This window comes from Hyla sarda, chromosome 8 (genome assembly GCF_029499605.1).
Source record: "Hyla sarda isolate aHylSar1 chromosome 8, aHylSar1.hap1, whole genome shotgun sequence".
Taxonomy (NCBI): domain Eukaryota; kingdom Metazoa; phylum Chordata; class Amphibia; order Anura; family Hylidae; genus Hyla; species Hyla sarda.
Window position 1 is genome coordinate 88,255,426 of NC_079196.1, and position 22,707 is coordinate 88,278,132.

The following is a 22,707-nucleotide window of genomic DNA, read 5'->3' on the forward strand; positions in this document are numbered from 1 at the left end:
GCCTCCGGTGCTGCACCCATCGCTCCAAACGAACGCCTGGTGCAGCATGGAGATCGCGGGGGACCCCCTTGATCAGACATCTTGTCCCCTATCCTTTGGGTAGGGGATAAGATGTCTAGGGGTGGAGTTCCCCTTTAAGGCATTGGTGTCAAGATCAGATTGGTGTAACCAATCAATAACCTACCAGAAGGGAATTGCTAGGTTGTACCCTAACATTTGGCACATTTACTTTCTGCTGTCCTACAGAATCTTAGATGCGGAAAAGTGTCTTAATAAGGTGATATCGTCCCATGAAGAAGAGTAGCAACTGATGTTATTTTCTCAAGTTCTTGGAATATTTTTTGAATGAATGGAAAGTAATTGAAATTGTTTAATGCACCTGAAGCAAATCTCCTTTTTCAATGTCATATAGATTTGGGAAAACATGATACTGTCGTGTGTTTCTATATTCGGGCACGGATGGAGGTAGGTAATTTTCATTGTGCAGGTCCACATCTATTTGACATGTTGTAAAATTTGTATTGTTATTATTTAATGATTATTAGTTTTAATTGTATCCTTAAACACACATCCAGCACTATTGCAAAGCCCCTTGTAGATTACAAAATGTTCAGCAGGTGGAAGTTCTGGGATTTCAGCTACTAGTCTATTCATATATTCTCATTATAACCCTTGTCTCCATCGTATTGCTAATTACTTCATTATCTGGGCCCAACTCTGCAACCCAAGCATCACCTCAACCATTTATTGTGAGAGAGGGCAGGGGTCACATAACACAGTACACATCAAAGTAGAGGTTGAAGAACAGCGATGAATCATAGTGATGAAACTGTAGGACACTCCAGATCCAGAAATCTGAATGTGCAACCAGATGAGACAGCTAAGAGAACTTATTTCAAAGCTGTTTTTACATCTGATTCTCCCTTGGAGACTGTGAATGCATACAACATTAATATCGTATATACTCGAGTATAAGCTGACCCGAATATAAGCCGAGGCCCCTTATTTCACCCCAAAAACCCAGGAAAAGTTCTTGACTCGACTATAAGCCTAGCGTGTGAAATACTTCATCCCCCATGTAATAATCCAGACCCCCATCATCATCTCCCCCCCTTCATCATCACCGCCTGTCAATCCCTTCATCAGTGGTCTTCAACCTGCGGACCTCCAGATGTTGCAAAACTACAACTCCCAGCATGCCTGGACAGCCATCGGCTGTCCGGGCATGCTGGGAGTTGTAGTTTTGAAACCTCTGGAGGTCTGCAGGTTGAAGATCACTGTGGCCTTTGTCATCATCCCCCCCCCCCTTTTGTTTTGTACTCACCTCCCCTTGGCGGGAAGTTAGGGTGAGCTGGTCCGGGCCATCTATGCTGCAGGGACTGACCTGTGGGGATGGTCAGTCGTTGCGGGCTGTCCATTTTCACCGGGGGGCCCTCTTCTCCGCGCTTCGGGCCTGGACTAGTGACGTTGTCTTGACGCCGACACATAGGGATGTTCATGCGCAACGTCCCTGTGTGTCGTCGTCAAGGCAACGTCACTAGTCCGGGGCCGGGCCCCAAGCGGAAAAGAGGGCCCCCCGGTGAAGATGGACAGCCCGGAATGACTAACCATCCCCACCGGATGGTCCCTGCAGCATAGATGGCCTGGACCAGCTCACCCTTCCTTCCCACCGAGGGGAGGTGAGTACAAAACAAAAGGGGGGGGGGGGGGGCTGGATGATGACTAAGGCCACAGTGGTCTTCAACCTGCGGACCTCCAGAGGTTTCAAAACTGCAACTCCCAGTATGCCCGGACAGCCGATGGCTGTCCGGGCATGCTGGGAGTTGCAGTTTTGCAACATCTGGAGGTCCGCAGGTTGAAGACCACTGAGAAGGGATTGACAGGCAGAGAGTTCCCTCAAGTATAAGCCAAGGGGGGCGTTTTCAGCACGAAAAATCGTGCTGAAAAACTCGGCTTATACTGGAGTATATACGGTAGATGAGCCCATTACAAGCTCATGTCCCACTACAAAATACACTTTTCTATTTCCATATTCTCTATAAGGGCATATTTGTTCATAGCATATTGACCGTTAAAATCCAGTGGTCCCTCAAGTTACAATATTTTTTGGTATGTTGAGACCAGAACTCTGTGGAAACCTGGTAATTGGTTCTAAAGGCACCAAAATGTCATCCAAAAATAGGAAAAAATTTGAATTAAAGAAAAATAAGTAGATAACTAATGTAGATAAAGTAAGTCCTTACATATAAAAGTAAGAAAGATCTGCTGGAAGCTGTAATCACTGTCTATATCAGTGTTTCTCAAGTAGGGAGCCTCCAGCTATTGCAAAACTACAACTTCCAGCATGCCCGGACAGCCAAAGACTGTCCTGGCGTGCTGGGAGTTGTAATTTTGCAACAGCTGGGAGCACCCTGCTTGGGAAAAACTGGTCTATGTAGAGGACAGCAGCTTCTGCGGGGTCCTGTACAGTACACAATGTCCTAAAAAAGTAACATGGAGTCACCCTCACCTGGTGTCCAAAGGAGCAGGTAACCCTGGTACAGGTAAAGAGTACAGAACATGTAATACCTACCTGTACTCTAGGGGGCACCACCAGACACCAGTCAGTGCATATGCTTCAGTAATACAGGTAAAGAGTACAGAACATGTAATACCTCCATGTACTGTAGGGGGCGCTACCAGACATCAGTCAGTGCATATGTTTCAGTAATACAGGGGTTTTACCAGTGAATGTCCATTCTGATTGGTCAGTTCTTCCAGCCATTGACATGTTTCACAGATCTGGACAGTCTGTAGCATTGTATGTTGAGTCTGGTTTCAACTTACAATGGTCCAGAAAAGACCATTGTATGTGGAAACTATTGTATGTTGAGGCCATTGTAAGTTGAGGGATCACTGTACATGAGGATGACTTTTTGTAGTATAAAAATATTTTCAAGCTATAGGTCATAGTATTCAACCAGACTCCCTCATGTATATTTATGGCAGTAAACAGTGTACTTCTAGTAGATTCTGATAGGACAGTGTAGCAGCTGTGTTTGCTGCAGTCTATTTGGCTGTATAGTCACTGCTTGTGAGAGGAACTGGGCGACTCCACATGCCTGACCAGAAGAGAAAAAAAGCCTGCAGGTCAAATCCCATGGCAAAAACCAAAAACAAGAAAGTATCCCGCCTATATTAGTAGGGCTTCCTTTAAAAAAAAAAAAAATAATAATGTTCATTCTAATAATTTCTTTTGTTTGCAAATATGTTTCATTTCACAAAATACATTAATGTGAACCAATTTTTCTTCATGGTAAAACCCATTCAGCTCCTTAAAGTGTACCTATTGCTTTAAAAAACTGTTGATCTATCCTAAAGACATGTGAAAAGTTTTGATCAGTCAGGGTCTGTGTGTTCAGAAACCAATCATTTGTAAGAATGAACAGAGAGAAAAGTGCAGCTGAGAAAATCCCATAGCCTTACATTCAGGACTCAAGTCCTGCAGGAACACACAGGAACGGCGTTGCTTTGCATTTTCCACAGGAGGAACGCCGTCCCTGTTACACTAGTCCTGCAGGACCGACCTCTCTGTTCTTACCCTCTCTCCATCTCCTCCCCCGGCCCATACTGCTAGATGCTGGAGATGTAGGACCTGTGATGATGTCACCATCACATGTTGGGGGCGGAGTTTAGCTGTGGAGGAGAGAAAAGATCATGGCTGAAGGACCTGTGTGATGCTGTGGAGGAGGTGGGGCTGAGCTGGAGGAGAGGTCACATGTCACTCCAGTAAGGTAATTACATGGAAGAAGATTTGTTACAGTGTGTCACCCATATAGCAAGGAGATTAAATAAGGAGGGGATTTGTTACAGTGTGTCACCCGAGTAGCAAGGAGATTACAAGTAGTAAGTAGATTACATGAGGAGGGGGTTTGTTACAGTGTGTCACCCCAGTAGTAAGGAGATTACATGATGAGGAGGTTTGTTACAGTGTGACACCCCAGTAGTAAGGAGATTACATGAGGGGGAGGTTTGTTACAGTGTGTCACCCCAGTAGTAAGGAGATTACATGGGGAGGATGTTTGTTACAGTGTGTCACCCATATAGCAAGGAGATTAAATAAGGAGGGGATTTGTTACAGTGTGTCACCCCAGTAGCAAGGAGATTACATGAGGAGGTCTGTTACAGTGTGTCACCCCAGTAGTAAGGAGATTACATGAATAAGAGGAGATTTGTTACAGTGTTGCACCCCAGTAGTAAGGAGATTATATGAGGAGGAGGTTTGTTACAGTGTGTCACCCCAGTAGGAAGGAGATTACATGAATAAGAGGAGGCTTGTTACAGTGTGTCACCCCAGTAGTAAGGACATTACATGAGGAGGAGGTTTGTTACAGTGTGTCACCCATATAGTAAGGATATTACGTAAGGAGGGGATTTGCGACAGTGTCACCTCAGTAGTAAGGAGATTACATGAGGAGGAGGTTTGTTACAGTGTGTCACCCCAGTAGTAAGAAGATTACATGTGGAGGAGGTTTGATACAGTGTGTCACTCCATAGTAAGATGATTACATGAGAAGGAGGTTTGTTACAGTGTGTCACCCCAGTAGTAAGGTGATTACATGAGGAGGAGGTTTGTTACAGTGTGTCACCCCAGTAGTAAGGTGATGACATGAGGAGGAGGTTTGTTACAGTGTGTCACCCCAGTAGTAAGGAGATTACATGAGGAGGAGGTTTGGTACAGTGTGTCACCCCAGTAGTAAGGAGATTACATGATGAGGAGGTTTGTTACAGTGTGTCATCCCAGTAGTAAGGCCCATTTTATTTTTGCATTTTCGTTTTTTCATCCTCGCCTTCTAAAAACCATAACTCTTTTATATTTCCATCCACAGACCCATATGAGGGCTTGTTTTTTGCGTCACCAATTTAACTTAAGTTTAGTTTTTACACAGTGCACCTTACAGTAAAAATTTCATGTTCTATATATTCTGTGGTCAATATGAATACATTTATACCCATGTTTACATGCTTTATTATTTAAAAAGCAAACTTTTTAAACAATATTAGTATGTTTTAAATCACCCTCTTCTGACCTCTCCAACTCTCTCATTTTTCCATATATGGGCCTGTATGAGGCTTTTTCACATATTTTTTTACTTTTTTTTACATTTATTTTAAACTTTTTATGTGCCCATAGGGGACTATATACAGCAATGTTAAGATTGCTAATACTGTTCAGTGTTATGCATAGGCATAGCACTGATTGGTATTAATGGTGATCTTCCTCTCTGGGAGAGTGGCCTTGGGAGAGTGGTGGAGGCCAAGAGGGGACGATTGCTGATGTCCATCATTACATACTGCTGACAGCAGCTGGGACCTGCCGCGTATGATGCGAGCACCACTCTGGTGCTCGCGTCATGTATGGGACGTAAATGTACATCCTAATAAGCTAAGTCTCAGCGCATAAGGACATGCATTTACGTCCAGTGTCCTTAAGGGGGAAACAATTGAAAAAAAATTAATAAAACATAGAAACTTTTAGGATGGTTTATACCATTTACCTTTGGTAAAAAAAAGACATGTTAACTTTGTGCAGACCAGTACAGTTACAGTAATACCCAATTTTTATAGTTGGGGTTGTGTTTAACTACAAAAAAAAAAAAAATAATAATAATAATAATAATAATGCTTTGTATTGTCATATTTTGATCCCTGTGGTATTTTATTTTTATCTACAGCCTGTTTCTTGCTCCATTATCTGTAATTTTAAATGGTAACATGGGGAGGTAAATGGAATTTCTTGATCCCTTTTTATGCCATGTTTTCTAAGATGCAAGGTAACAAAAATATAAAAATAAAAACAATTCTGGCATTGAGTATTTTCTTTTGTTTACAGCATTCCCCATGCAGAATAAATAATGTTAGATCTTACATGCTACATTTAAAAATTGTTGACATTTCTTTTGAGACTATTTTATTTAATAAAAATAGGAAAAGTGGAGTAACTCAAGTTTTTAATATTAGGATTTTTTTCATATTTTTTTTAAAACTTGTTTTTATTCATACTTTTTTAAAATTCACATTTTTAGGCCCCATTGGTGACTTTGCTACCTGTTCCTTTTCTCACATGCACAGTTCACTGCAATACAAATGTGTTGCAGTAAAGTGTAAAACTGCTCAAGACCTTTGGCTGCCTTGGGGAGAAGAAGTCAAACTGTCATGTTACATTAAGATGCCCCTGTCACCATTAACAGCAATATTTAGGAGGTTAAAAGACACGATAACACAGTAGTGACCAAAAGTTTTTAAACTGAAACAAATTTTTGTTTTTCACAGAGTTTGATGCTTTAGTGTTTTAGATCTTTTAGTCAGATGTTTCTATAATATACTGTAGTACTGTTATAAGCGCTTGATATGTTTTTAAAAATGTATTGACAAATACTTTAAGTTTGTACAAAGACTCAATATTTACGGTGTTGATCCTTCTTTTTCAAGACTTCTACTGTTCTCTTAGATGTATTTGTAAATTAAAGTTTAAAATCTTATGAATACTTAAAATAGTACTTCATCAAACAATTCCTAAGATGTTTAGTTGTCCTGTCTGACCACCGTTTTCTCTGCTGTCACCTCTGTCCTTGTCAGGAACTGTCCAAAGTAGGAGCAAATCCCCATTGCAAACTTTTGCTGCTCCAGACAGTTCCTGACACGGACAGAGGTGGAAGCAGAGAGCACTGTGGTCAGACTGGAAAGAACTACACAACTTCCTCTGGAGCATACAGCAGCTGATAAGTACTGGAAGGAGAAATATTTTTTTAATAGAAGTAATTTACAGTTCTGTTTAGCTTTCTGGCACCAGTTGATTTGAAATATTTTCTTTTCACTGGAGTAACCGTTTAATGTCATGCCAAACTGTGCATATACTGACAAATACTGCATTACTATATCAGCATTTCATGGGAAAAAAATGAAGAACTTACATTGTAAGCAAATCCAGGAATTCATAAAGCTGAACTCTTCCAGGTTCCACAAAACTTGATCTATTCTGCCTCACATACATAGAAAGTTTCTGCGAGGACACTGCAAAGCCACACATCTACAAGGGAAACATCATCCTTTAATGTTTATACATAATATCCACATATATCCCACTGTCTCATCAAGTATTAATGTAAGCATTTTACCTACATAATCAGACCGAAAACAATTTTTTAACAAGTCTTATTAAAACAAAGCACATTTTTCTGTCAAGCAAAAAATCTATAGAAATATAAAATGTTTCATGTACATTACATATGAGAGTTTTAATTTAACCAATATGTTACAAATCGTCACAAACAAAAATCAATTCATATTTAACTTTTTCACTTCTAGTGTTTCCTGTATATAGGAACTTTTTTTTCCCTCCTTTTTATAGGGGTATTCCAGTTTCAGTGCATATGTCATATTCTGTATAATGCATTGCTCAGTGCTTTCAGTGGGTAAAATATTCAGTGGGTGGTTATGCTATGGACCCACAGTGTATGTACACTGTCACATGTATGTAACATTATTCATGCAGAATCTGTGCCAGAAAAAAACATTTAAAGCTGAATAGTGGATACCAACCTTTTAACAATTTATACACTGCAATAATATCCATAGGCTGTCATAGGAGTGGTCTCCACTGCTTATGTGTCAAGAAAGTGTGGATCTGAGTAGTGTGTGGTGAGTGTAACCTACTAGTCGATGTTTTAGACCCTAGTTAGCATATTGAGCATTGAAACAGATGGAACTGAAAGCTGGGCAATGGAAGGGGACAGTAGAAACAAAAAACATAATAGTGCAAGAATATTGAGAGGTGTACACATGTACAGGTGAATGTTCGACAATAAACAGACATTTCTTAGAGTTAAAGGGGTACTCCACTGGAAAAAAAATTTTTTTAAATCAACTGGTGCCAGAAAGTTAAACAGATTTGTAAATTATTTCTATAAAAAAAATCTTAATCATTTCAGTACTTATTAGCTCATGTTATGATCCACAGGAAGTTATTTTCTTTTTGAATTTCCTTTCTGCCTGACCACAGAGCTCTCTGGTGACACCTCTGTCCATTTTAGGAGCTGTCCACAGCAGGAGAGGTTTTCTATGGGGATTTGCTCCTACTCTGGACAGTTCCTAAAATGGACAGAGGTGTCAGCAAAAAGCACGGTGGTCAAGCAGAAAGGAAATTAAAAAAGAAAATAACTTTCTGTGGATAATAAAAGCAACTGATAAGTACTGTAAGGATTAAGATTTTTTAACCACATATGGACCAAGGGCGTACAGGTACGCTTCCTGGTACTTAAATCACTGTGAGGTGGTCTCTAAACTGTGGCCCTTCAGATCTTGCAAAACTACAACTCCCAGCATGCCCAAACAGCAAACAGCTGTCTCGGCATGCTGGGAGTTGTAGTCGCGTACCTCCAGCTGTTGCATAACAACATCTCCTTCGGCGATCAGTACATGCTGGGAGTTGTAGTTTTAAACACCGAAACTAGAGGCCAAAAAATTGGTCATAAAAGTATTAATCTTTATTACAAAAATATTTAAAACAATTAAACAGATTAAAACAAAATAAATGAAAGGACGGTTACACATACAGAAGAAGGAGATGAGGATATTGCATAAGGCGCCTGGTAGAATTACCAACCTACGTGATAATCGGTGGAAACATACGTTTTATCACGCTTTAAATAAAATGCTGGTGTTACTCTAAAGTTTTTGTTTTCACAAGAGAAAATGGAAAAAAGCCCCTAAAAATTTGTAACCCCATTTTTTGTGAGTAAGAACACACCCCATATGTTGATGTCAAGTGCTCTGCTGGTGCACTACAATCTCAGAAGAGAAGGAGCGCCATTGGGCTTTTGGAGAGAAAATTTGTCCGGAATTGAAGGTCACGTGTGTTTACAAGCCCACATAGTTACGACCCCCCCCCACATGTGACCCTATTTTGGAAACTACACCCCTCACATAATGTAATAAGTAGTGGGAGTGCAGTGAGCATTTATGCCCCACAGTTGTCTGACAGATTTTTGGAACAGTGGTCCGTGAAAATGAAAAATGAGGGGTTAATGGCGGACATCCGCACGATCGCGGATGTCCGCCATTACGGGCGGTTCCCTGGTTGCTGATAGCAGCCGGCACCTGCTGCACATGATGTGAGCACCAGTTCGGTGCTCGTGGTCATGGCGGAGTTAAGGTGCGTTAAGTATCACGGCACCATGATGTACATTTACATCCATTGTCGTTAAGGGATTAAGGTGAATATTGGCTTGGTCCTTAAGGGGTTAATAGAAGTAATCTACAAATCTGTTTAACTTTCTGGCACCAGTTGATTTGGAAAAAAAAAAAGGTTTTCCAGTGGAGTACCCATTTAACACTTTACTGAATAGTTATAGCAAAAATGTTATTCAATCTACAGCGAGATGTTAATACAGTCAACATTTATAACTTTGTAGCTAAATTATTAGGAGTCCAAAGGCTGGGCGACATCTAATGTTCAGCAACAGTCTCTAAAGTTCAGAAACAGTTTCTACTGAACTAAGTAACTGTCATTTATCACTAATTTCCATATGAAATTTCTATTGTGTTTCCCCTCACTAAAATGAGGGGAAATGATCTAATGAAGAGATTTGTATTTATTTGTCTTCTCTTTTATAAGTAAATTAAAAGGGCATAAAATGTAATAATTCAGAATGTAAAAAATTTGAAACACGCTCAAATTCCAGATAAATAACTGAAAGTGACAGTTTTCTTGAAAAAAAAGTGAATTTTAACATGTTTGGTAAATGACATTAATAAATGTAAATCTATGTGAGTGAAATGTATTTCTCCATACTTTTTTTCTTATCATAATTATACAAAACTCTAATAGTACATGAAGGTCTCTGAGTCAGAGCTTGTTTTACTCTGTACAGTTGGCTCCAGAGGACAACAGGACTTCATATTGTTCCCAGTTGCACCTTTGGCCTCTAACTAGACCCTTCTAACTTGTGTTTGGTCTCATTTGGGACATCCATTACACTCAGACACTGTTTAGGGTATTGCAAACATGGTTGATGTTGTTCCAGAATTCAAAACTCCCAAATTTTCAAGAGCAGGGGAAGCCCAGCTGTACAAACCTCTGGCTTTATCGACTATCTAGCTGCCTTTCAAGCCTCTTACTCATTTCTAATTGGCAGTGGACCTGGTGTTGGCGCCACCTTCCTCTACCTAACCACTTGAGTTTATATTTATGCTGAACCTTTAGGTTGCTGCCTTTTAATTAATTTATTTGAAACTATTTAAAAAAGAAGAATCCCTTTAGATGCTATACAGCACTTGATAAGGTCGTACCTAGAAGTTCCAAATATAATAGAAAGATAATAACATACTGTATTCTGTAAGGTTGAAATACAACATAAGTTTTCTAGTTTTGCCTAATATCGTACAATGTTGAGCAAAGGGAAGGCTTATCTATTGGTGTAAAACAATTTTAAAACTGAAGGTTGACTAGGACAAACATGTATATATTAAAAACATAATTATTATTCCATCTTCAAATAAAAGCAGGTGCCAAAATACAGTAGAAGCAATGTTTCAGCCACCATTGTGGTCTTTTTCAAGCCATACAAAATTCAAATAGCAATATAGAGACCCCACAAATGTCCACCCTTAAAAAGCTCCAGCAAGTTCAGGCCCCTTCTCTTTTGCTCTTTTTGGCTTCCTTAATCACTCCCAGTTTTTCTTCTATGAATCTATATATATATATATATATATATATATATATATATATATATATGCAATAAAATACATACAAAGCTGTATGAGAGACAGTCATAAACCTGTTAGTCGTTGATCTTATTCACTATAGTGCTATTGGAAAAAGTAGATTTAACCACAGATGAATTGTTAAAGTGAATGAGTGACTCAACTATAGCACTTTTTTAACCAGAAGCCAACCTAAATGTTGAATATTTTCATTAAAAGCAATGGATATTGTTTTAAATGTATGCCTCTATTTTTAATAAGAAAGTCTAGTTCTGTTAGCCACAATTATAGCCCATATAGCCTACGTATTTTCTGAGTGACTTTCCGCTCTGGAGTTACTCTGCGGAAAATATGGTGCATCAGCCTCCCAATCCAAATAGGATTGAACTTCAGTTGCAGACATTCCACTGTGACATTTCTGGACCCAATAAACATGTTAATTCTCTATGAGGAATCCGCCCGGAAATGCATTGCCGGCACTTTCCAAGTGGTCCTAGTGCCGAATTGTTCTGCCAGGGCACGCTACGGTTGGAAATTCACTACGGAAAGGGAAAACAAAGATGGAAAAATACTAAGTGAAGGCCATGATGTAATGATGCACTTTTTTTTGCGTGTGTGCCATTAGAATAAATAGCATTACAGTCTACAATCTCTGCCCTAAAATATTACGAATTGAGAAACAGAGGCGCTCCATGTGCAGTATCACCTGTGCTGAAATGAAGAGGGGAGAAGCCAGTTGCTTACCCACTCCGGTTGTGTAGCGACATACACAACAATGGACAGCACGTAGCCATAGTAAAGGTATCCCGTCTGCAGCCTTCCTGTTGTAACGTAGGGTAAAAAGCCAGGCTTCAAGGAAATCAGGAATTCAACAGTGCTGACTTGGATGGGCACAACTCGGGTGCGATGACTTGAGGCAGAACACTTTTTACTAACCAAGAGGCAATGCGTTTCACTACGCAGGCGCAGCTTCCTCTGGCATAGCAAGTACAGGCAACTCTCATGGTTATATACCAGACAGTTAACTCTTCATATATCAGAAACAATCCATTTATGTAGAAAAATATAAAAAACAATATACCGTATTTATCGGCGTATAACACGCACTTTTTAGGCTAAAATTTTTTGCCTAAAGTCTGTGTGCGTGTTATACGCCGATACACCCCCAGGAAAGGCAGGGGGAGAGAGGCCGTCGCTGCCCGCTTCTCTCCCCCTGCCTTCCCTGGGGTCTAGAGCGCTGCTGTCGGCCCTTTTCACCCCCTGGTTATCGGCGCCGCTGCCCGTTCTGTCCCCCTGACTATCGGTGCCGGCGCCGATAGCCAGGGGGAGAGAAGGGGCAGCGGCACCCATTGCCGGCGCCGCTGCCCCGTTGCCTCCCCCCATCCCCGGTAGCATAATTACCTGAGTCCGGTCCGCGCTGCTCCGCTGCTCCAGGCCTCCGTCGTGCGTCCCCAGCGTCATTGCTATGCACGGCGCGGCGCTCTGACGTCATGCGCCGCGCCGTTCAGCGCATAGCAATGACGCCGGGGACGCACGACGGAGGCCTGGAGCAGCGGAGCAGCGCGGACCGGACTCAGGTAATTATGCCACCGGGGATGGGGGGAGGCAACGGGGCAGCGGCGCCGGCAATGGGTGCCGCTGCCCCTTCTCTCCCCCTGGCTGTCGGCGCCGCTTCTCTCTCCCTGGCTATCGGCGCCGGCACCGATAGTCAGGGGGACAGAACGGGCAGCGGCGCCGATAACCAGGGGGTGAAAAGGACCGACAGCAGCGCTCTAGACCCCAGGAAAGGCAGGGGGTGAGAAGCGGGCAGTGACGGCCTCTCTCCCCCTGCCTTTCCTGGGGGTATATCGGGGTATACACGCGCACACACGCACCCTCATTTTTTCATGGATATTTGGGTAAAAAACTTTTTTTACCCAAATATCCGTGGTAAAATGAGGGTGCGTGTTATAGGCCGGTGCGTGGTATACCCCGATAAATACGGTATATGCAAACGCCTATCATCATTAAACTATATACGTATTTATAATTACATTTATGTGATACAAAAAAGGGGATTAGAAGTGAAGGAGTACAACAGGTTCCTCCGCTGTTCTTGTTTCGTCTGTGGTACTTTATCACTTTTAATTCCCTTTTTTGTGTCATAGAAATGTAAATATAAACATGTATATCGTTTTATGATGATATGCGTTTGTATATATATATATATATATATATATATATATAGTTTTTTTTATAGCAAAAACAAAATGAAACAAAAATGTAGCCAGCACCTAGCCCAATACACGGATGCACGCTGCTGTGGCAAGTACAAGACATGTATAAAAAAAAAGAAAGAAAATGGCAGCAGCACACTTGGTCAACAAAATGGAGGCTCTTCGCACACTTTTTGATCAAAACGTGTCCCCCATCCACCACATGGAGGTGGCCTCATATAGGATGGGACCCTAACATTCACTCAAGTCAGGCTGGGCGACATGCTGGATCCACAAACAACCTAAAACCACCTTCTGTGAAATGGGGGAGGGGATGCACGGCTACAGAGGGAGCCACTCCCCCCCATATTGCACAGCAAAAACAAAATGAAACAAAAATGTAGCTTGCACCTAGCCCAATACACGGATGCACGCTGCTGTGGCAAGTACAAGACATGTAAAAAAAAAAGAAAATGGCAGCAGCACATTTGGTCAGCAAAATGGAGGCTCTTAGCACACTTTTTGATCACAACGTGTCCACCATAGTTTTTTATATATTTTTTCTATATAAATGTATTGTTTCTGATATATGAAGGGTTAACCTCCGCCTGAGGAAGCTGCGCCTGCGCAGTGAAACGCATTGCATCTTGGTTAATAAAAAGTTGTGTCCATCCCGGTCAGTGCCGTTGAATTCCTGATTTCCTTGAAGTCTGGCTTTTTACCCAAAAATATTCCGGGCAGAGATTTTGTAGTGTGAGTGAGCCTTTATTCTAGTGGGACACACAAAAAAGTGCATCATTACATTATGGCCCTCATTTAGTATTTTTCTATCTTTTTTTCCCTTTCCATAGTGAATCTCTATGGAATTTTCCCTCATATTCATGAATGTGTTTATACATGTCAGAATACTTTTTTATTTACTTACCTCTCTGCTTAAAGCGTAAGTTTCATCACTAAACCAAAAAAGAACACTGCAGCCATACTGTAATGACTGGTTATGTCTGCACCTGTAGGGTTAATTCTGCATAGCTCTGTTGTTTTAGTTACTGGGACAACACCCTGAGCTGCTTGGGTGTGGTTGGAGTCTCTTCCCAGCCTATCTGTACTCTGGTTTCTTCTTTCCATGAGGATTCTCATTTCACCTACACTCTCATATTTAAGGAAGTCACTTTCTCTTGTGCTTTGCTTGTGAAAGTTACCTGTTGACTGAAGCTAGCACTCCTGCATCTCTATTGTTACTCTGATGTTTTGGCTTGGTTCTTGACATCTCTTTTGGTATTTGTTTTGTTGACTTCTATGCCAATGCTATTTAGTGCAGAAAGTGACCGGCGCCCGGTTGTCAATTCATCGTTTAGGGTGGACGGACAAGTAGGCAGGGAAAGTGGTTTATAGGGACAGCTTTAGGGCTTGCTTCTCCCTCCACATCCCTTACCCCCCCCCCCCATTCATGATACATACTAGGTAATGGCCTCTGATCATATCCAGCCTCTTTCTTTTTTGTTTTCTTCTTTTCCTGTGCTGATCCTGTGCTCTTTTCCAGAGTTCAGATGAATAGCAGAAGCCTTTACAGGAGATAAAGGGTACCTTTATCTCCTGTATAGGCTTCTGCTATTCATCTGAACTCTGTGGGTGTTCCCAGGCAGTGATGATGCTTGCCCTTACTGTTGTAAACTTCCTGCCCCTTAGTAGCCAGGTTGACAAATCAGCTGCAGTTTCCCCACATACAGCTTTTCTCTCTGTTTACTCCGGAGATACACAGAGCAGAGGGAAACATAACTACATGCACATCTGTTCTATTCTCTCTCTCTCTCTCTCTCTCTCTCTCTCTCTCTCTCTCTCTCTCTCTCTCTCTCTCTCTCTCTCTCTCTCACACACACACACACACACACACACACACACAGCTTACTACCTACTAAAACCCTATACACAAAGCCCTACACACTCAGAAGCCATGGACACATACATACACTCAGCTCTGCTCAACACACACATAAACACACAGCTTCAGTATTTTACTTCATCTATCCCCCCACCCTTACCCTATAGCATTATGAAGAGAGTTGTCTGTGTAGGATATGGCACACATTGCTGACAGCCTCTGCCTCTGGGTCTGCTCTGCAGCTTTGCCTCCTCACACGGCCTCACACTGTGTTCTGCAGAGTAATTGACAGGCCAGTACAGTGCTAAGCCCACCCTCCACTTCCTGTATTCCAACTGAGCTAGAGAACTGTCTCAGTCGGTTTGCAGAGGGACAACAGTGTGGAAGAGGATATGGGGATCCCCTAGTGGCCACTGTTTTAGGGTTGATTTTCAAAGGTAAAATGTCAAAAAAACAATACAAGTATATTCAAGATCAACTTATATTCATAGGCACCTATTATTTGTAAAAAAAAATTATAATACCTATTTAACCCCTTCAGGACCAAGCCCATTTTGGCCTTAAGGACCAGAGCGTTTTTTGCACATCTGACCACTGTCACTTTAAACATTAATAACTCTGGAATGCTTTTAGTTATCATTCTGATTCCGAGATTGTTTTTTCGTGACATATTCTACTTTAACATGGTGGTAAATTTTTGTGGTAACTTGCATCCTTTCCTTGTGAAAAATCCTAAAATTTGATGAAAAATTTGAAAATTTTGCATTTTTCTAACTTTGAAGCTCTCTGCTTGTAAGGAAAATGCATATTACAAATAAAAACATTTTTTATTCACATATACAATATGTCTACTTTATGTTTGCATCATTAAAGTGACGAGTTTTTACTTTTGGAAGACACCAGAGGGCTTCAAAGTTCAGCAGCAATTTTCAAATTTTTCACAAAATTTTCAAACTCACTATTTTTCAGGGACCAGTTCAGGTTTGAAGTGGATTTGAAGGGTCTTCATATTAGAAATACCCCATAAAAGACCCCATTATAAAAACTGCACCCCCCCCAAAGTATTCAAAATGACATTCAGTCATCATTTTAACCCTTTAGGTGTTTCACAGGAATAGAAGCAAAGTGAAGGAGAAAATTCACAATCTTCATTTTTTACACTTGCATGTTCTTGTAGACCCAATTTTTTAATTTTTACAAGGGGTAAAAGGAGAAAATGTATACTTATATTTGTAGCCCAATTTCTCTCGAGTAAGCACATACCTCATATGTCTATGTAAATTGTTCGGCGGGCGCAGTAGAGGGCTCAGAAGGGAAAGAGCGACAAGGGGATTTTGGAGAGTACGTTTTTCTGAAATGGTTTTTGGGGGGCATGTTGCCTTTAGGAAGCCCCTATGGTGCCAGAACAGCAAAAAACCCTCACATGGCATACCATTTTGGAAACTAGACCCCTTGAGGAACATAACAAGGAATAAAGTGAGCCTTAATACCCCACAGGTGTTTCACGACTTTGGCATATGTAAAAAAAAAATTTTTTTTTTTCACTAAAATGTGTGTTTCCCCCCAAATTTCACATTTTTCCAAGTGTTAATAGCAGGAAATACCCCCCAATATTTGTAACCCCTTCTCTTCTGAGTATGGAGGTACCCCATAAGTTGACCTGAAGTGCACTATGGGCGAACTACAATGCTCAGAAGAGAAGGAGTCATATTTGGCTTTTTGAGAGCAAATTTTGCTCGGGGGGCATGTCGCATTTAGGAAGCCCCTATGGTGCCAGAACAGCAAAAAAAAACACATGGCATACCATTTTGGAAACTAGACCCCTTGAGGAATGTAACAAGGAATAAAGTGAGCCTTATTACCCCACAGGTGTTTCACGACTTTTGCATATGTAAAAAAAAAAAAAAAAAATTCCACTAAAATGTGTTTCCCCACAAATTTCACATTTTTGCAAGGGTTAATAGCAGGAAATACTCCCCAATATTTGTAACCCCTTCTCTTCTGAGTATGAAGGTACCCCATAAGTGGACCTGAAGTGCACTATGGGCGAACTACAATGCTCAGAAGAGAAGGAGTCATATTTGGCTTTTTGAGAGCAAATTTTGCTCGGGGGGCATATCACATTTAGGAAGCCCCTATGGTGCCAGAACAGCAAAAAAAAAACACATGGCATACCATTTTGGAAACGAGACCCCTTGAGGAACGTAACAAGGGGTACAGTGAGCATTTGCCCCCCACTGGTGTCTGACAGATCTTTGGAACAGTGGGCTGTACAAGTTTTCATTTTCACGGACCACTGTTCCAAAGATCCATCAGACACCTGTGGGGGGTAAATTCTCACTGCACCCCTCATTACATTCCGTGAGGGGTGTCGTTTCCGAAATGGGGTCACATGTGTTTTTTTTTTTTTTGCGTTTGTCAAAACTGCTGTAACAATCAGCCACCCCTGTGCAAATCACCTCAAATGTACATGGCGCACTCTCCCTTCTGCGCCTTGTTGTGCGCCCCCAGAGCACTTTGCGCTCACATATGGGGTATCTCTGTAGTCGGGAGAAATTGCGTTACAAATTTTGGGGGGCTTTTTTCCCTTTTACCTCTTGTGAAAATGTAAAGTATAGGGCAACATCAGCATGTTAGTGTAAAAAATGTAATTTTTTTACACTAACATTCTGGTGTAGACCCCAACATTTCCTTTTCATGAAGTGAAGGGTTAAAGAAGAAAAAGCCCCCCAAACCTTGTAACGCAATTTCTCCCGAGTACGGCGATACCCCATATGTCGCCCTAAACTGTTGCCTTGAAATACGACAGGGCTCCAAAGTGAGAGCGTCGTGCGCATTTGAGGCCTAAATTAGGGATTTGCATAGGGATGGACATAGGGGTATTCTACGCCAGTGATTCCCAAACAGGGTGCCTCCAGCTGTTGCAAAACTCCCAGCATGCGTGGACAGTCAACGGCTGTCCGGCAATACTGGGAGTTGTTGTTTTTCAACAGCTGGAGGCTCTGCTTTGGAAACAGTGGTGTACCGGACGTTCTTATTGGGGGAGGGGGGCTGTGTAGGGGTATGTGTATATGTAGTGTTTTTAACTTTTTATTTTATTTTGTGTTAGTGTAGTGTAGTGTTTTTAGGGTACAGTCACATGGGCAGGGGATTACAGCGAGTTTCCCAGCGCAAAATTTGCTGCATCTCAAGATGCGAGAAACCCACTGTAAAAGCCTCGCCCATGTGAATGTACCCTGTACATTCACAGGGGGGGGGGGGTGCACCAGCTGTTGCAAAACCACAACTCCCAGCATGCATGGTCTGTTAGTGCATGCTGGGAGTTATAGTTTTGCAACAGCTGGAGGCACACAGGTTAGGAAACACTGAGTTAGAAACAGACAATGTTTTCCAACCAGTGTGTCTCCAGTTGTTGCAAAACTACAACTCCCAGCATGCCCAGACAGCTGAAGGGCATGCTGGGAGTTGTAGTTCGGCAACATCTGAAGGGCCAGATGTTGCTGAACTAAAACTCCCAGCATGCCTGGACAGTCAGTGCATACTGGGAGTTGTAGTTTTGCAACAGCTGGAAGAGCACAGATTGGAGACCATTATACAATGGTCTCCAAACTGGGGCCCTCCAGATGTTGCAAAACTACAACTCCCAGCATGCATGGTCTGTTAGTGCATGCTGGGAGTTATAGTTTTGCAACAGCTGGAGGCACACAGGTTAGGAAACACTGAGTTAGAAACAATGTTTCCCAACCAGTGTGTCTCCAGTTTTTGCAAAACTACAACTCCCAGCATGCCCAGACAGCTGAAGGGCATGCTGGGAGTTGTAGTTCGGCAACATCTGAAGGGCCAGATGTTGCTGAACTAAAACTCCCAGCATGCCTGGACAGTCAGTGCATGCTGGGAGTTGTAGTTTTGCAACAGCTGGAAGAGCACAGATTGGAGACCATTATACAATGGTCTCCAAACGGGGGCCCTCCAGATGTTGCAAAACTACAACTCCCAGCATGCCCAGACAGCCAAAGGCTGTCTAGGCATGCTGGGAGTTGTAGTTTTCCGACTCCTAGAAGCAGCAGTGAAGATCTTCACTGCTGCCTCTGAGGACCACATACTTACCCGTCGCTGCTCGTCCACGTGGCCGGTCCCGCACTGCTCCTCGGTCCCGCCGCTGGATCAGGTAAGTCCGCCGGTCCCCACGTGTTCCCCCCGAATGCCGCAGGTCCCCGCGAGCCCCTGCAGCCTTCGTCCCCCGTTCTGCCCGACTTCCAGGGGCGGGCAGTGCAGGGGATCTGAACTTTCACCCCAGGTCACTGTGATTGGTCCACAGGGACCAATCACAGTGATCGCTGACCAGGACCATCAATGGATGGTCCTGGGGGGTGAAGCAGAAGTTGTCCCCTGCTGGAAACAGCGGGACTTCTGCCAGTTAACCCGTGCGATGCTGCGCATCGCCGGGTTAACTGAATGTCATTTATAAACGCCGGGATGCGCGAACGCACTGCACAACCCGGCGTTTATATATGACATTCTGCGGGAAGGGGTTAAAGTTAAAAATCACAGCCTGAAAAAGAAAAGCCAAAGTCAAAAAGGTAAACAAATTCATAAATCACTCAGATTGTGAATAACAATAAAAACTATACCCACTTTTTGAAAAATTAGCTGAAAGTTACAGCATAAATGGAAAAACAGGGAAACCTTGGCACATGTTTGGTGCACGACATTAATAAATTTAAATGAAATGCAGATTACTTTTTTTCGCAAAAAATTAACACAGAACTCCAATATTGCATGAGACCAATTGAGTCCATTGCACTCCTCTAAATTCTTTCCTCAGTCTGGCTTCTAAAGAAATAATTCTTTGCAACAAAGTAATACTTAAAAAAAAAAAACTTCAAGCCATAATGCTTTCAAACACCAGATAATTCACATTATCAATTTCATTCCACCTTAAAATATGTTTATATTACTGCAATGAAAAATGACAAAAGCCGCACTATGCAGGCATGAATTAAGCATAAAGCACAGTTGCCTGCATTGTATTGTAACGGTATGCATAATTGTACGGGGAAGACAATGTTTGTACAATGTAATTGGTACAAGCCTGCAGAGAACAGAAGTCAATAGGGAGATCCATGGCTGTGACAGGAGATTGGAGGTAAACTATTCTCAGAGCTACATTTATAGAAAACCTTTCTGGAATTGTGGATATTAATCATAAGGACTAAGATGTATGATCCAAATTATTTCATCCTTCTTTGAAACTGTATCAAGCCCTCATTTAAAATAAGTATAGATAAAGTATCAAATTTCAAAGCAAGAAATGTATTTCCATTTAGACAATGATTATAGAGTCCAAGTGACATTGACTAAATGAAATTATTCAAAGTACTACTTAAAGCCAAATGTAATATAAAAGAATGGAGAAATCAACCTTATACAGTACAATGGCTGACACTACGGCTTACATTACTGTCCCTTCATTGATCAACTTTAATGTACGTCCCATCATTAATAATTTTGTAATAACACAACAGAATAATGTGGAGGTCATTCGACCTTAAGGAGCGATTAAAGGAGTTACAATTATTTAGTCTTGAGAAGAGACGTTTAAGGGGGGATATGATAAACGTATATAAGTATATTAATGGCCCATACAAAAAATATGGAGAAAAACTGTTCCAGGTTAAACCCCCCCAAAGGACGAGGGGGCACTCCCTCCGTCTGGAGAAGAAAAAGTTTAGTCTCAAGGGGCAACACGCCTTCTTTACCGTGAGGACTGTGAATTTATGGAACGGTCTACCTCAGGAACTGGTCACAGCAGGAACAATTAACAGCTTTAAAACAGGATTAGATACATTCATGGAACAAAATAACATTAATGCTTATGAAGAAATATAAAATCCCATCCCTTCCCCAATATCGCGCCACACCCCTACCCCTTAATTCCCTGGTTGAACTTGATGGACATATGTCTTTTTTCGACCGTACTAACTATGTAACTATGACTCATGTGGCTGGTGTTAGTTCTGATGCGTTTTCTTACTCACAGTGCATTTTTGAGAGAAATGTTGCCATGTTGCAATTTCACCACAATTGAGATGTTTGATGAAGATTTGTTGTCTTTAGGATGTGTTCACATGTTGAATTTTCAATGCATTTTTTTTACACATTTTTACTGTATTTTAGCTGTTTTGCAGCAAGTTTTCTCTATTTAATTCGATTGAGTTCAATAGGGAAATATTTCTTTGTTTACACTCATTTTAAACATTGTTACAGACATAAAAAAAAGTATTTCAAGGGACTTTTTGAGCAGGTTAAGTGCCAAAGTACTTTTGTGTTCTGCTTCATATTTTCATGTATTTTGAGACATAAACATCCCCAAGAAAGAAAATTATTAAAATTGCGCTCCACATATCATGCATTATACTGGGTGTGCTTGGGAGACATTAGACTATAATGCCCTATCTAGTTTATAGCACATATTTTCCCCAATTTTTAGGGTAGTTGCAGACTGCTATGCCAATGTATGGGCCCATTCTTCCAGGAACAACATCATGGATTATTAGACCCGGTCCTTGGTTCCTGGTGAAATTAAACATGTGGGCAGGGCTTGAATTTCTTTTAAAATGGTTCACACATTAGCATAGTAGTCTGCAGCTATGCCAAATATGGTCTATATTTTAAACTATAGGGCATTATATATAGCACTATGGGGGGAGCTTCCTGACATCACCATGAAGTCAGCAAGCTCTGTCCATGCCCCAGATGAAGATTCAGAGAAAGATAGCAGGAGAACAGAATGGGATCAGGTAAGTAGTTGTCATTAGCGTCACCTGCACTACCTGTCTGTATCTACAGGTTAGTGCAGGTGACACTGATGACAGATTTCTATTAATTTCTTTTTGATATATGATGTGACCAAAAACTAGCATTTTTGTCATTTGCTATTTTTTTTTAGTTTATTTCCTTTACCGTGTAGGATCATAAATATTACATTTTAATATTTAAAACAAGTCCACCAAAATTTACACCACTAGGGGTCATCTATCTTTCTGTACACCAATGACTTTATATTTTATAGCACTTTGGATACCAGCTATAAAGCAAATAGGTATCCAGTATAGGTGATCTGTGCTGTGCAGGCTCGCTCAGACAAATTGCTCTTTAGTGTGTGATTGCCTCTGATTGGATGAGGCACACACACCTCCCTTATCTATATTCACTGCTCCCCAACCATGTGAATAGCTTAAGTCTGGCAGTAGCTTAGAGCTGCCGCTAAAGGAACATGAAGGCACAGTTTGCGACTAAGTATCTAAACATAATGGCCCAGATTTATCAAACTATGTGTGAGAAAATATTTAGTGATTTTCCCACAGCAATCAATCACAGCTCAACTAACGAGCTCTGGTAAAGTTAAAGCTAAGCTGTGATTGGTTGCTATGGGAAAATGACTAAACTTTTACTCTCACATAGTTTGATAAATCTGGGCCAATATGTGTGATACTGCCTGCAGCATAGTATGTGTGATACTGAAATCTCTCACCTGTGTTTGTCCATTTAGAAGTCTGAGAAAGCTGGATGACACACATGGTCAGACAGAACAAATAGAAAACATATGCATAAAAAACTACTGTACTTTTATCACTATACCTTTGCACCAATTTAAGAAGATCTATTTTTATTTTTACACATTGTACCCTGTTATAAACTCGCCATAGTGTCTTAGGCAAACTCCAATAATCGTCCTCTGTGTGCAACATGTACAGCATGAAAATGAGATGAAGGGGTTACAGAACAGCCTTCAGTGACTGGATGAGGACACACCGCACAGCAGACTCAGGGAGGAAGATGAATCATGCAGAGTGAGGGACACACCCCTCCACAGTAAGAAGAAAAACA

At 41.4% G+C, this 22,707-nt stretch overlaps 1 protein-coding gene across 5 annotated transcripts in view; it reads right to left on the reverse strand.

The window, feature by feature from the left end:
* Window positions 1–22,707, reverse strand: part of LOC130284175 (uncharacterized) — a 251,230-nt gene that overhangs the window by 65,618 nt on the left and 162,905 nt on the right. For all 5 annotated transcript variants that reach the window (XM_056534269.1, XM_056534272.1, XM_056534273.1 and 2 more), the window contains one exon: window positions 6,954–7,069. In XM_056534269.1, the coding sequence (XP_056390244.1) occupies window positions 6,954–7,069 (116 nt within the window). The remainder of the gene's footprint in view (window positions 1–6,953; window positions 7,070–22,707) is intronic.